This window comes from Stylophora pistillata, chromosome 1 (genome assembly GCF_964205215.1).
Source record: "Stylophora pistillata chromosome 1, jaStyPist1.2, whole genome shotgun sequence".
Lineage (NCBI taxonomy): Eukaryota > Metazoa > Cnidaria > Anthozoa > Scleractinia > Pocilloporidae > Stylophora > Stylophora pistillata.
Window position 1 is genome coordinate 36,866,842 of NC_142519.1, and position 16,151 is coordinate 36,882,992.

General features: G+C 37.4%; 2 protein-coding genes and 2 long non-coding RNA genes across 4 annotated transcripts in view; 2 read left to right on the top strand and 2 right to left on the bottom strand.

The window, feature by feature from the left end:
- The window catches only part of LOC148742291 (uncharacterized), a 356,385-nt gene that overhangs the window by 185,009 nt on the left and 155,225 nt on the right, over positions 1–16,151 (top strand). The gene's annotated exons all lie outside the window — the stretch shown is intronic.
- Positions 1–16,151, top strand: part of LOC148742296 (uncharacterized) — a 59,766-nt gene that overhangs the window by 39,712 nt on the left and 3,903 nt on the right. The window lies entirely within an intron of this gene.
- On the bottom strand, positions 5,710–16,086 carry LOC148742298 (uncharacterized). Its single transcript, XR_015999306.1, has 2 exons — positions 15,782–16,086; positions 5,710–6,282 (listed from the first exon to the last, which is right to left on the bottom strand). It is a non-coding gene; the product is annotated as an uncharacterized LOC148742298 (long non-coding RNA).
- LOC111345570 (uncharacterized) lies at positions 8,180–11,950 on the bottom strand. Its single transcript, XM_088755114.1, is given in 8 exon segments — positions 8,180–8,220; positions 8,381–8,449; positions 8,890–8,973; positions 9,329–9,587; positions 9,590–10,277; positions 10,532–10,676; positions 10,973–11,181; positions 11,514–11,950. Coding segments are annotated over 7 exon segments (1,584 nt in total). The 5' UTR covers positions 11,675–11,950; the 3' UTR covers positions 8,180–8,220; positions 8,381–8,411.

Below are 16,151 nucleotides of genomic sequence, written 5' to 3' on the forward strand. Positions count from 1 at the left end.
TATCATTCACAGTTCACGCCTTAAACATTTTATAATCACGAATCAAGGCAATTAAAAACAGGCAATCACGTTTCCCTGAAAACCCCCACATTTACATTTAGACATGGAGACGAGACGGACGAGACGAAATTATTTGTCATGTCTGACCATTTACTAATGTACATTTACTCAGATTTAAAAGACATGAAAACTGAAAACTCTTAACCTTGGGATCCTAAAGAAATTTATGAGAAGACAAATCCGAATTTGCGGAAGCATTGTAGCAGTTGTAAACGAACGATGTAGTTAATTTAATATTACCACTAGTGCTGTTTACCCATTCAGACTAGGAACAATCTAGGACGTGTGAAAGAACTGAAGCGGAAACTGTTTCCAAACAGAATTTACATAAATTTCAACATTGCCTATGTTCAGGGATACAACCCGTTAATCGACAGCAGATAAAGGCGTATTCTTTCCATTTTCTTCTCGATACATCGGACACTTTATTTTAATATCTCGTTAGCGTTTTCTAAAGTATACCACGAGCTGCGGTGGACGTTATGTTGGAAGAAATCGAAAGTGGTGACGCAGAAATATTGGCAGCTGAGGGCTTTTGAAAAGTCCCGCTGTTGATTTACTTTCCTTAGTCTTAAAACTCATTAATTAAATGGTCTTAAATGCAATCCTTTGCCTTTACTTTAAGTTAGACTTTGAGAGATATTTCTTAGGCTGTACGAAAAGTTGCAAAATGTCCTTGTTTTCCGTGATGAGCAATCGTCTCGGTATTTGGTGAAGGTATTTCCTTCCTCTTTTCTGTTGTGACATTGTTTAAAAAGGGACTGACAAGGGACATCGATCCGAAAGCGACAACATGTAGCGATCTTTCTTGTTCTGTCAAGAAAGATGCATCTAAATGGTGGTTAGTCTTGTTGTATATCTACCTTGAAATTCAAGTTTCTTGGCGGCGCACAATGAGACTGATTAGCGTAATGATTTATACATAGGAAATGCGCCAGTACATCACGGAATTAATCCTGAAACTTGTTCTCAGTGTTAGGAAGGCTACTGCGGTTGCGCTCCGACCGAGTCCTTCTATTGTTTTTGAGAAAAAGTAAATGTAGCGTGATGTGCCTTAAGAAGGGAAATTTCCCTTTTGAATGAAGACAATTCATCCTAGCGGTACTACACAATTCGCGCCGGATACTCTGAAATATGACCTTGAGAACAAACAGACAGAAATTCAAAGAAAAAATTTATTTTAAAACCTTTCAATCTTAGCACGGGTTTAAAAATGAGCCGTTTACAAAGCAAAAATTTATTTGAAAAGTAAAAAGCAAACGTTTTCGACACTGGGTCACCATCAGGGTAAATAAGCACCGTCCGCTAAATTAGTGTTCCTGATGTTTTGAACGGATTTTTTCGAGGGTAGGGAAGGTATTCTTCTTCAGATAAACAGTATCAGTTGAAATTATGTATTCTATTTATTGTGTATGATAATTTCCACATGAGAAAATTGGCCAAAATTGAAAGAAACGACGGTAAATGACTTCGAGTTAAGCTAGATTTTACCCTTAAAGCAAAAAGATTTCGCTCTGATAAGAATCAAGTATGGCTTTTTTATTTTGAAAATCGAGAAAGAGAGCCAGCTGTGTTTTGTAGCACAATAACCCAAGAGGGTCGTTTAAACTTTTTCTTTGTTTTGACTGTCTAGCCCTTCTACTGCTTTCTGCGACTTCGTCGCAGACATTGTCCAAAAGTTACGATCAACCACACAAGTAAGTCACTGTGCTTTAGAAGCGCAGAGGCTGATTGATAGTTGAGCTTAAACAGTAGGATAAAGTATTTGAATAAGTTTTTTGTTTGAAAATTAAAGTCTCTAGTTTTTCTTTTCCCTTCGTTTAATTCCTTTTGGAGACTTATATAAATTTTCTTGTATTTATTTGGCAACACTCGGTTGATTCTTGATGTTTCCGTTGAAAGTTTTGCGCGGGGAATTTGTGCGCGGCTGTTTCCTTTTTTTTCTTAAATTAAATCAGTTAGTAGACCATTAAAAAACGGCTCACACGATTAGTTTTACTCACATCTGAGAAAGCAAAAGCACAAATTTGTGCGTGAGTTTTTGGGGATCGGTACATCATTAACGACCTTTGACATAGATAACCCTTTTGAATGTGCTGGTCAGCGGCTTCTTTTCATTTACACCTGTTAAATGTACGTCACTGAGTATATAATTTCACATAACCACGAGAATATTCGACAATTTGACAATAACTTTCTGGAGAGCCGGTCAGGATCCGAATTAGGAAACAAAATGTGCATGCTAACAAGGTCTGGTCTAAAAAGTAAAGACAAAAAATTCATATCCAAGCCCGAAAATTGTCCGACCTACAAATTTGCAGACTTCCTTGTCCAAGTTCTTAATTTGGTTTATGACTTGTACCTCCATCACTGATCACACAAGTATAACGTTATCACATTTTTCCAAAACCTAATGTACTTAAGAGTCTGAGCCAGTGATATGTGGAGGTATCGGTCAGCTTACTCATTGTTTTGCCAGCTGTCATTAGAAGCTGTCAGTATATATAACGGTCTCCAGCCAATACTACTCGACTTGCTACTAGTAAGTAAAAAGATACTGGTTGATATCAGCGAGCCTGCAATGTGACATGAATACTGGCCAGAGGATTTTGCGGTGCAACAGCTGTCACTTTAACACCTCAATGTGGATGTCCGCTATAACACCAACGCATTAGCCCGGTCGGACGATTGCATTAGAGGCTTATTACATTTAGGACCAAATGTTATTACGTTTAGGACTTTATTACATTTAGAAAAGTTATTACATTTAGGACTTCAACACACCTCGGCCTATGCTCTGCCACCTGGAGTACGTATCTCCAATTCTTACTCTCTACTGTCTTCCAGTTAGATAATCCTTTAGAAGCGCGCAGCCTTTCTCACCAACACCGTAAGCCTTGAGTTTTGCCAACAATAGGTCGTGCTGTTTAAGATCAAACGCTTTAGAAAGATCCATGGACACCACACCAACCAAATTCCCACCTATCGCGCATGCTCCTCCAATCCTCTGTCAGACGTAACAGGGCTGTCTCACAACTATAGAACTTTCTATAAGAACTGATGAAATCAGATAAGATGGCTTGATAAAAGTCTTTCATTTGTACCATCAACAGCCCTTCGTATATATTGTTGAGAACTGTTAGGACTATAACGGGCCTATAGTTGGTCTTGTTGAATTCATCGCCTTTTTTCAACAAGGGTGTTACCTGACCTTTTTTTCCACTCGCTCGGATACACACCGTGGTCAATGGACGAGTTCAAAATGCTTGCAATAGGTTTAGATAACACAGCCGCCGAATCCCTCACAAGCCTAGGTGTCATCATGTCATGGCCACACGATTTGCGACAATTGATTTCCAATAGCAGGCTTTTGATCTGTATTTGATTAGTGTGCTGGAACTACGAACTTGCGTTGCTATTACGTTGTAGTATTGCTATAATACTTGGATGGTTTACAAAATTCTTACCGTACTCCTCTTCGCTCACCGCCCTCACACTCTCCGTGATCTCAATAAAATGTTGATTCAAAAGCTCGGCAATTTCACACTTGTCAGTTATGACCTGATTGTTTTCTTCAAGAATAATGTCATCAGCCTGTTTTGTTTTGATATGAAGGAAAGGACGATACGTGTTCCAGAACTCCCTTGGGCTGTCCGGATCCGTCGATCAGAGCACATTACACTGAATATGCCCGTTTCGTTGCGAGTGATTAGGGAAATTTTTGTGAACGGCTGTGACCTTTATTTCTGTGGAACGAATCTTTTTGTCATGTTGCTTTGGAGGCACTTCTATCATTTCACGCCAAACATTGATGTATTTTCTTCACTGGCCATAAACTTTGCATTAAAAATGACGAACATTTAACTCACATAACCTGTTCCGGTGTCCACGACATGATGTGGTATTTTTGATGATCTAAACTCTGAGTTCCAGGCAAGCAGGTATTTAAAATGAATTCTGTCCTACCGCAATTTTCTTTTAAGAGTTTGGAAAGCATTCTCTTTGTCATATTTTTTTCATCATATTCGCAACATGCATCTCACGCTGTTTGCCGTTTTAAGACACTTTTCCGCGCTAAGGAAATGAAAATCAAACATTGGAGCTTGTTTTTACAACGATCAGCCTCAGGTCTGGAATCATCAGTCTCGTCGAAAACTGCAATAATTAATTCCTCGTGCGTTGTTACCAGTGCCATGTGTTATCGACAAGTCAACGTTCCACATTTTTTGAGAGCATTGACTTAGCGCTAATTACAGAAATTACCTTGTTTTTGGCTAAGATTTTTCTCATGAAATGAATTAAAGGCAGTTGGAAATTATAAAAGCTTATTTCTATATGTGGCAGTCCATAATGTATTCACATGTGCCCCACTGTACCTGAAAAAATAGAAATTTCACATTTTGTTTTATTGAACGAATGCCGAGTTAATAATATGGGTCAAAAATTTTTTGAAGTGTGCTCACTTCCTCAACATGTGGTTACCTTACGAGTCCTGCGGTTTGGTTATTTTAATCTTTTCCAATTTTATTTGCGTATTAGTTGCCTTATCCGTTTGAGGGAATTAAATAGGTTTCGGGCGCATTAATCATCACGTGACTCGGTAATTGTTCTGTTTTACTTGGTTGGAAATTTCGACGGAAACTTGGTTCACTCATTTTAAATGATCGTTGATATTGATTGATATTATTTAATCTTTCGCGGCAGCTTAGGGGGTTGTCCAAAATCACGGATCATAACGATTCGTAAAACTGACTTGTCGATTTGTGCTATCCGTGCGGGTCGTGTAATTTATTCACGAGTCGATAAAAAAAAACCTAAACTGGCATAACTGTTACAATTTATGAGGTCTGAGCGACTGCGGCCATACTGGGGTCCATCTCGACTAGCTCATAATGGCGATCTCTGGTCATCGCAGTGAAGCAAACCTCAGAAATTACATCGTCTACCCTTCGAGTGAACAGCTAAGAGCTTGCTCTGATATCCTTTCTGATGCGTTAAGTGGAAGGCCACATCAGTCACTGCAGCCTAATTTTACGGCGCTACCATCCCGAGCAATTTTCATGTTCCTTTGAATCCAGCTATCTTCCATTCATAAAACACACGCCTCGAGCATTTTGTTCCCTAATTTATTACGTGAAGAAACTTGCAAGTTTCTATGTATAAGCTTTAATTCGGCCGGATTTCACTTAGAACAATTCACTGAACACTAAGACTAAAAACTTCAGGCAAGTGTTAAATTTGAACTGCCGCGCTACAAATATGTTTCATTTTTTCTCAAGAAGGGGGAAAAACACTCGACTAAGTCTCGTGTTTCTACCCACACTTCTTTCCGTATTGACCGAGGATTCTATGAGTTCTGAAAGAGCTCCTGATTAACACGCTGCTTTTCTTTAATGTTGTACAGGGCAGAATTTTAAATGTTTGAGATCTTGTTGTTTCCGTTGCTGCAGCAAACGAAGAGTGTTACGATTAACCTGTTGTGAGAAACGTTGCCAATGGTTACGTATTGTAAGTGCATTTGTGAATGTGATAAATTTAACAATATTACGATGCCCGATCAACGAAAAAATCGAAAGAAAGCTCCCCATCTGCAGAAGCTGACGAAAGTGACAATCGCGTCTGCCGTACGCCAATAAGTTGAGCCGAAACTCCGAGCAAGAAAAGACGTTTATTGACCGAAGGCAAGAGACATACATAAAAAGAACGAGCGGGAAAAAAAAAAGAGCCGCGTTAAATACATGCGCCAACCGTGTGACAACGAGGTGAACTAACCAACAGCGTGCCTACGAAGCGGAACAATGAAGCAGGCTAAACGACAGCGTGCACAATGTGTCACGTCATCCAAGTTAATGGCGAGAACTAAACGACAATGCGAAATACGGCGGGAGATATACTCCAGTGTTGTCCAAGAACTTCTTAAAGCTCAGGTATGCATCATGAAGTCGTTCATGGAATCCGTATAAAATAAAATATCTGTATCATGTAATATCCGTATGAAATAAAAGTGCAGCTAGATTAAAGTGATCCAAGTATAACTTTGTAGTTCAAGTAACATGCATTGTGCATGCAGTATGTTGTTTTGCTGCGGTTGCTTGACAGAAGTAACTTGATATAATCTTGAGAGACTGTTCAGTAAGCTGTATTCTTCATCGCAGGAGAACTGTAAGACAGTGCTGTTGTCATGTACACATGTCCTCTCTAAGTGATGTCTCTGAATGAAGTCTATTTGAAGAGAAGGGGAAAAAAGGAACATAAATTTTGAAATTGTAACAGTACTACAATGATAGTCCTATGAAAAACAGGTCTACTAAATGGATTTAGTAAAATAATTCGTAACAACTGGCGATACTGGATAATGACTCACATTTCACAAGCCACTTCTTGACTAGCTTTCAATCAAAGACAATTTGTTTACTTTATTATGAAAATTATTGCTCTTATTATTATATTGCTATTATAGTACTATTACTGCTGATTTCTAATTAAATGAAAGCAATCTTGTCATTTGTGTGGTCTGTTTCAAATATGAATCTATACATGTATGTTGGCTAATTTTCATGTGACAGTAATGTACAGCCTTGCCTTGTGACCAAGACTCTGGCTGACTGAGTTTATTAGCATTCTTTGAATCACTACGGGGTATCAATTTCTATATTTTGTCTTTAAATCTGACTGAATTTTACATAAAAATAATCAGTTAATAGCACTAAGAAATGAGGCCCATATTGCGCTATGATCTGTGAAGTCTCTAAAACACCTGCTTGTATATTTAAGTGAGATGTTTGTAAATATATGATCAATGAATGTTCTATTGTAAGTTGTGTATGTTGATATCAACTGTTTCTAACATTTATCTATAAATAGTAAATTCTACAAAAGGTAGCTTGTCTGCCTCAATAAGGCAATTTACATTTAACTCTCCAATAATAATGTTGTTCTCTGTCAAAATGGTATTTAACACTTCTGAGACTGCTTGACAAAGTTGTCCTCTGGGAATTTTTGAAGAGCAATAAATACCCAAGACTGTACAGTTCTCACAAATTGTGACTTCAATCCCAGTTATTTCAATACCATGTACATTGTGATAGTAGGGATATCCAGGGCAATATGGGATTTTGCTAAACACAGCTGTACCACCAAAGGGTCTTGATCCAAGACTACAGTATGTATAAGGACTGTACTTTCAAAAGAGATTTTAACCAACTATGTTAAATTTGTCAAAAGAATCTTGGGAACTAAATCTTGTTTCTGCAAAAATAGTGATATCAGAACTTGAATAGTTCCAGTCTTTGCATTGTCTTGTGTCTACGCAGTGATCTTGCATTCAGGTAACAGAGTTTTAGAATTGAACTAGTTATGCCATTAAGTGGTGATATACAAAGTTTAAATTTAGCAGTACTGTTGTTCTTAAAGGCCCATTTTCATCCGAGATCCTTTGCAGTCGTTTGTTTTTGTTTTGGAAGCGCGCTATTGTTAAATGGCGAACTCTGATTGGTCGACTATTATAATCCCGTCGCCCGGCTTATTTATTTTATTTTCCTTTTATTTATTTTCTCCCCAATTTATGATTAAAAAAAAAATTAACCAATTGTATTTCATGGAACCACAAGCTGGATAAAGTCTGTCTCTACAAAAATAACTCTCCCAAAGAGACATTATGATCACTGGTACTAAAACATGTTCCTGTAATTTATGATGAAACAATGTTTGAATGTGTTTCATCTTTACAAGTGCAATACGTTTAGTATTTTAGCAGAAAAAATATAAATGATCAGCTGCTTCCCCAGTTGAACTGTTCCACTTTTTCAAAGGCGGCTTAGCAAGACGAGATGGCCCTTTCATCAATTCCTCAGTAGAGGGTGCTGCCTTCATGGCAATAGTGGGAGCAATCTGCTTTGGGTTGAAGACATTATCGTCAGTTGTCTGAGAAAAGCTTCCCTCCAGAAGACAACGCTCCTTCAACATTTTGGCCATGAGAAAGGGGAAATAGAGTACCCAGCTTTCTCTTCCTTGACAGTCTCTGCATGTAATTTTTGTGTGCGCTTAGAGTACTTTCTGTGGCCACGCTCCTCTCCAGCTGCATTCAGTTGCTGCCCTCTACAAAGATGCATATTGCGGTCGATGGCAGCCAGCATAATACGCATGATGAAGTAAGGATACCTAAAAAACACCAAGTCAAAAGACGGGGTTCTTTCAGCTATGATTACAAATTAACATTACACAACTCTTACTACTAACATGATCAATTCAAAAGAGCCAGTCCACTATAAATAATCATCATCATACGAGTCACTTGAAATGTAAGTTCTAAGTTTCTTACTCGAATGCCATTCTCTTGGGAGCATATTTTGTCAGCATACTATTGTAGCTTTCAAGAACACTTGTGTGCCTACAAGAAACACAGATCATACAACTAATCAATTAAGACAATGGTCTGTCTACTTGACTTGTCCCCCCCCCCCAACCCTCCAAAGAAAAGAATAAATCTCATACTGTGATTCTTCCCTACATTCAGTTGTACAACAATAACTGTTATCCCTGATTACTGAAACCTGATGATCTTTTGAACCAAATTCACCCTCTCTTCTAGGCTTAAAAAATTTAAATTCCCCTGATATTAGAGGAATCAAAGAAACATCACTAAAATCCATTAATTGACTGTGTAGTGTTATTCTCCTTCCCACTTACAGTATCATTTTTCTGGAAAATCATTTTTCTGGGAATTCAGCCATACTGATCTTCTATAAATAATATATGATAAGTGTTTATTAGTCAGAGAAATGTATCATCATCCATCATCACTTTTTAATAAGAAAATGAAATGGCCACCTACTTGGTGAATACACTTGCTAAGTTTCTTGGCTTTATGCCAAATGTCAAGCGAGTGGAACAACTCTAGTTGTTGAAATTTATCTGTCAAGAAATAAAACAATATACAAGCAGCATTACAATCACTGACATAAATTAAACCACAGCCACACATACAGCTCTATCAGACATTTTATGTCCTTGTAAAAATGGAAACTGCAGGTAATGATTCTTTCATAGATAGAAAGTTCAGATATATTACATCTAACGTGTGTTTACTTTAATTAAAATTTCAAGGATCAACTTCATTTGAATCCAGCATTTCTTAGTACATATTCTGTAATAATCAAGTTTACCAACAGAATTTGCTGGTAAAGATAAAGTGATCACTTCCCTACAAGTGCATTACTTCTTAAACTACACTAAAAATATTTCTTAGATAAATCCCTAACCAATGTACCTTTCATTTCGCGCACCAATTTTACGATAGAGGATGAAGCATCTGTCGTTATTTCACTAAAAGGAAGAACAGTGGCCATTTTTTCCAAGAGTCGTCAAACACCTTCCTTTTCCATAGTGACAGAGTTGCCACCAGTTTCTCTCTTGTCAACCACAGCCATGTCAACGACAACTTTAGTGACATGTTCCATCAAGGTATAGACACAATACCTTGCAGAATGACCAGGTGAATCATTTCTGCCATCTCCGCACAAACATATATCTCCTCATACTGCTTAAGTACGTCGACTATCAGGGCATTCATTTTGTTCCAAACATCACTAATAACAGGAGCAGCACAATGCTTCTGAAAACGTGTGAATGTATTACTGCTAATGATGCTCAGTCCTAGGGCCTTGCACAGTAGAGCAAATTTGCTATAATTGTTACCAGAAATTATTATCGCTACAGCCAACAAATTATCATTAAGATAAAAATCTGAATTGTGCTTTGCTCCCAAGACCTCTGATGAAATCCATTTTTGGCTGTGCCCATTTCTACATTTCCTTGTGATCTCAACTCGTGATCCAATGGAAGTCACATCTTGTGTTACACAGAGAACTTCTCCACAAACTTTCCCTCCACTGATGAAAGCACATGTGTCTGTGGATAGTTCGACCAACTTATTGATAGAAACAATCACCCTCATGCGCGAGTGTAAAGCAAGGTATGCCTTGAGGTCTTTCACATCAGTCAACTGAGAAAATGCTACTTCTAGCTTTTTCAAGGTTTTCTCTTTGTTTTTCTCCACTGACTTTGAGCCTTCAACCACCTGCTCCTCTGGCTGTGGACCTGGCTCATCACCAGCTACACATTCATCCTCATTGAATTAGCTACTGACAAAACTGTCACCATATAGAGGATCAATCATTGCCAGTGTCCTCTCATCTTCCTCAGAGCTGATGTCCATGCTGTAAATAAGCATCAAATAAATATTTTATTCATGAAAATAAATTCACTGAAATAATAATAATAATAATAATAATAATAAAACATCTGACAATGATAGTGGTTCATTTTAACATGAAGTGCTTATAAGAATTTCATGACTTGTGTAATAATAATGACAAGATAATAACTGTCTGTACAGTTGTGCATAGTCTGTTCACAAGAGATATTAATTTTGTTCCAGTTTATACCTATGACATAACCAAACATCACATACCTAGCTTCATTAAAATGTTGAGTACCATCAGTAGTCTCATAAGGTTCATTTTCACCTAAACTCCACTTGCCAAACTCATTATGTTCTTCCACAACCTCCTCACTGGACATGTCACTCCTGTGGAGTTCTTCCAAAATGACACATGCTACAGGTACAGAATGTAAAGATTCATAAGTTTGAGTATTTTGGGAGTGTCTCCAAACTTCAGCACATAATTCCCAAATTTGAGGATCAGAACTGTTATTTGCACCTGGTTTTGCTCGAGGAGCATTTGTTCAAGCTCACCCCCCCTCCCCTGTCCAGCCACATACAAACAGCATTAACATATTTTTAGGCTCTTTCATCAACATACAACTCTTACTGCAGCATGCTCATGAGAAGTCAACATGTCCCAGATGTACACAGGTATACACAGGGTATACAGTATAGCCACATGTGAGCATAACCTTTGTTCCAGCTCTAGATATTGGTGGTTGTCGAAGGCTGAGATGGCAAAGACACTTTCAGCTGCTTCACTTGCATTGTCACTGTCTGCACTATCATTTTGATCAGGACTAAGAACAGAATATGGATTCCCTGCCAAACTGTTATTGGTTTGTGCAAACACCTCCAACCTTGATTTCTCTGGATCTCCAGTGATATCAACAAAACTTGAATACAATAAAAACAATAAAGTGTTAAATACTTGCAGCCATCCAAAAAATAATTATCACACATGTTGGTACTGTTTTTTGTATGCTCTTAAATTTCTGGAATCAACCACCAAAAAGGTCCATGAAAAAAGAGTCCCAACCAATATAAACTGTACAGAAATCACATTTTGTTTGAATCACATATCACAGTATCTCTAATAATTACAGTAGCAAAAGCTATTTGGCACAAAAACTCAGTAGAAAATATTAAATATAGATATATATATATACATTTTAAAAAAACTGTGCCAAATTCTTTTAATAACTGCCACTTTTGAAAACTATAGTACCTGTCAGAGACTGTACTTGACGTTCCAATCTGTTTTGAAGAGGAGGCAAATCTGGGCACAGGGCCGTCTGCACGAACTGGAGTGGACATAGCTGCGAGGCTACTGCTATAGTCATTCACAGACACTATCAAAAAGAAAAACGTAGATTTGGTGAAGAACATAGCTAGCTAGTAAGCAATTTTGCGGCTAAATATATGACTGAAAAATTACAAATCGAGTCTGTATAAACTTGTATACTTGTCTGTATAAAAGCTTACCTGATGTTGAAGGGAATCATTCAGCTTCAGCATTTAAACAAATAACTAATATTGGCGAAAACTGATTTACTTTACTCATTTCAATTATAGAATAATGACTTGTACAAATGAGATCGCTTACATACATATCTCAGGATCTCAAGTAAAAATCAGTCAAATAACAATTATTATAATTCTCACCTCGAAAAAATATCTCCAGATCGAGTCTCTAGTTCCATCGTAAGAACAATGCAATAGCATTTCTGCAAAAGCACTGTCTGTAGTGTTGCCGAAACCCATGGTTATTTTCCTTGCCCTCCATAAATCATACACAGACTCTCGAAGTCGAATAACCAGTTTGCCGAGCCGGGCAGACTCGGCCTTCCTCTTGACCGCTTCTTCGGTGGCATCAACTTTTCAAATAACGTTTTTCACCATCATTCATGTAAGAATTAAAAACTACTGATATCGATGCTATGATAGTTTGTTGTTCGCACACGATTTAAGATGGAACTTTGAAAGCCCTAATTAGTAAGATGCAAGAAGATATCAAAGCGATTCCACAACTACGAGGAAAATGGCGTATCTATGAAAAATGATCCGGGCGCGCATGGCAGCTCGGTTGGAAATGGGCCTTTAATCACTCCCTTTCTTCCTCAGCAGTGGCATGGATAACAATTTTGTCTTTACAGAGATCAGTTATATATAAGCCTTCATTAAGGTGGTAACTCTACTTAGTGCCACAGAGTGTACATGTGGAATGGTTCTCTTAGTACTTAAGTTGACAACAATTTTAGTTTCAGTATCCCCCTGTGATCTATGAACTGTTTTTTCTGCTGCTGTGCATAATGGAAACTGTTTTCTGACAACTTGAGTTGCTTTGTTTTTACCAACAAAAAATTGTACAGTAACTGCAGGTTTTACTGGGGTCCATGCCCCATGGTCAATTCCTTGGGTATAGAGATGTCTGTCCTCATGTCTAGTTTTTTTACCACAATCTAAGTGATCAAACTGTACCCAAACTATGCAAGAATGTTTGCTTTGCTGATTTAGTTGCACAACTTTGATGATATTCCCAGCACCATCCATTTGTCATGCCATCTTCAGTTCACATATTCATTACAAGCTGAATTCACTTTCAGCAAGGTAGAGGTTCAATACCAACTGCTTAGTTTTTCTTGGGTCATTTGAAATTTGTCTTAATATTTTTCCTCAAACCTCAGAAGAGTTAGCTCCAATAACACTGTCTAGTGCTGTGATTCTGTATTTGTTTCCTATAGCTACATTATGTACTTCATCATTAAATTAATTAATCTACCTTAGTTTGCATTTTGTTTATATAGGCGGGGTGCATCAAATGGGTGGTTTGTGTCTTCTTGCACAACTACTTCTTTCAGTTTTACACTTGCTGACGTGTGTTTACCTTCACATAACCTAGTTAAGAAGTTCTGCAAACAACTTGCTATCACTTTGCCACATGATCTCAGTGAGCTCAAACATTGAAAAGTGCTATTGCCATAGGATTGGAGCAAAAACTGTGTAAACTGAATTTTGGAGGTCTTTAAATACATAGTCATCCACTACTGGTTCCAACTGGAACAAGTCACCAATGGTGATGAAAGAAACACCACCAAAATCATCTTTGCAACTCTTACTATCTTTAAGCCTATTGTTAAGCTGTATGACAAACATATTCAAATTTCATCCAAGAATATCAATTTGACACCTCCAAAATGAGTTCTCAAGGTGTTTTGTCTACTTGAGTCTAGATGTTTGTAATTTTTCAATGACTCATGGATAGCAATAGCAAATACACAGTGAATATAAGTGTTAGCTTTAATGTTGTAAGCAGCTTTCCCAGTTGAACCTAATAGTAAGACCTTAATTTGATGAAAATCATTGTCAGCTCTTGTGTTAAAATACTTAAGGACTGCCTGATACAAGGCTTTTAGAAGATCATCATGATTTGCCCGCACCAGCTCCACTTAACTCAGAAAGCAATAAAAAGGTGTTTCTGTGGTTTCAATCTGGTGCAAAATGTGATAAAAATAGTTCTTTTTCCTCTTTATTTAAAATCTGAACCATTCCATGATAATCATCATCTAGCTGGTAATTCACTTAATATAGGTGGCTCATAATGGGGCGTGATGTGGAAGGAATTTTGAAATCATCTGAAAGGTCAATGGTCATTGAAATCAGGATGTCAATCTTCATTATCAAGAGCTTCCTTCATCTTGCAGTTCAACATTTTGCGCATTTGGTGCTACTAAGTCATACTGGGAATCACTAACTTCTGTGTCATGTAAATGCTGTTCAGTGTCATTCATATCTTCACTGCAGACACCATACTGATGCATTTGTTTGTCTAATTTTTCTTTCAAAGGAAGGAAATTCTCTTGATATGAAGAGCTACTGCCTATTAAATCAGCTTTTTCATTTTGCCAACAAGTAAAAAGCATTATATTATAAGTTCACAAAAATGTTCTTCAGAGTAGGATTTCACATTGAACCAAACAGTCTTCTAATTATTCTAGGCTTTACATGCTGCTTTGGTTTTGCAATTTTTGCATTGTGCTTGCCTAAAGTCTGAAGCGTAAATCAGCAAATTCATCATCATCATCATCTTTCCCTGTTTCAAGTAGGAGGTTATCTGTGTTCAAACTTTTAGATTTTTTCCCAAATGAGTTTTTGGGTGAATTATACAATGCAGCCCAATCAGCCAGTAACATTTTCTATGCTTGTTGGTCTTTCTATGTACCTCTTAATAAGACCAGTAGAGTGAATGTCTTCAGAGTCATCCTCCATTTCTTCTATTTCATTCATTGGTTTCAAAAGATGAAGTGGTGATAAAAATCACCTCTCTAGAGCTTTTCATTGTTGGTAGCTGAAGAACTATAATTATATAAATTAACTGCCTCTTGAGCACTGATCTCCCCACTATTTAAAAATTTATTCTCAATATCTCACTCTTGCTCCTTTATGCTGCAATTCCGATTTCCTTTCTTTGCCTCCTCATATGCTTGTTGTAAAAAGCTGACTCATTCCCTTCTGGGCTTTTAAAATGACTGTATCATACAACGTACATTGCACAACCATAAACATCCAAAACAAACTATAATTATATTCATATTTGCTCTCAATGCACTTAGACAGACACTGTTGTAGTTGTTCATTGGGATTTCTTTTGAGAAATATGGTGGGAGAATTTAGGTTGGATCAAATAGCAAGATAATAGTAGTTTTGTTCAGTGATGTCCAGATTAATTAGCAATTGTCCAAAACTGATGTTATCCGCCTCTTTCATATCATTCTAATGCTTACTGATATGTTTTCAATTTTCTTTATGTTTTCTAATTATGTCACTTTCAGAAACATCACTGCCAATAGGATGTAAAATGCTAGTTAATTTCATTGGAGGCTGCATGTGGATTATGAATTCAATCTGCATTCCATCTTTGATTTTTTTACCCGAGTTTGAGAGTGCTTATGAATCTGTTTGTTGACAAACAGTCCCAGTTCTGGATCATTAACTGATTTTTCGCTAGTGATTATTTGATCAATAATACACTGGTGCATCTTCAAGTCAAATTAACATTTACAAATATTATGTGGTGAATCTCTCTGCTGCTATTGAACTCTGAAACCAGTCTGAAATTTTTCCTAAGGGAGCAGCATTGCTCATTAGAAAGCGCCTTAAAAGCTGATTGAATTGGTAACCAAAATGTTGTGCACATGTCACTGGGTCACTCTGAATCAACCTTGACTTTTCCTCTCAGTTTAACTAATTCATGATCTGAATAGTCTTTAACATCAACAAACTTGCCAAGTATTTTTAGGAGATGTATCCATTGTGTTTCAGCTGATAAAAAACTACAAGACATAATTATTTTCAGGACCAAATAGTGAGATTTACAAAAAAAGTTTCAAAACGAATGAATCTCAACGCTAATACTTATACGTAGCAGTGTTCAAACTACCATAATTAGTGCCCTAGCTTTTAGCATTAATTAACACAAATTAGACAAACAAGTACCTTCATTATGTGGCGCTCATTTGTGCTCATCATTGCATGAAACATCGACAGGAGGGTCTTGGACGTTTTCAGAGGATCGCTCAGTCCGTCCGGCCATACTGAACACATGAAATAAAGCCTTCCCAAGGAACTTCACGCTCTGATTGGACCTCAGAGCGAAGTTTAAAAATAGCTCGGCCGAGATTCCCAGTGAGGAGAAGTGCACGTGGCCATTCGCAACTATTATTTTATAAATTGAGTTGAGTTTAGGCCGTATCTGATTGGGATTGTAATTAATCGGGCTTTCGTAGGAAAGCCCGAGTCTTAGAATGTTCGCGAACACAACTTCGAAGGTGGCGCCAACGACAGCGAATTGGATTAGGATACTGAC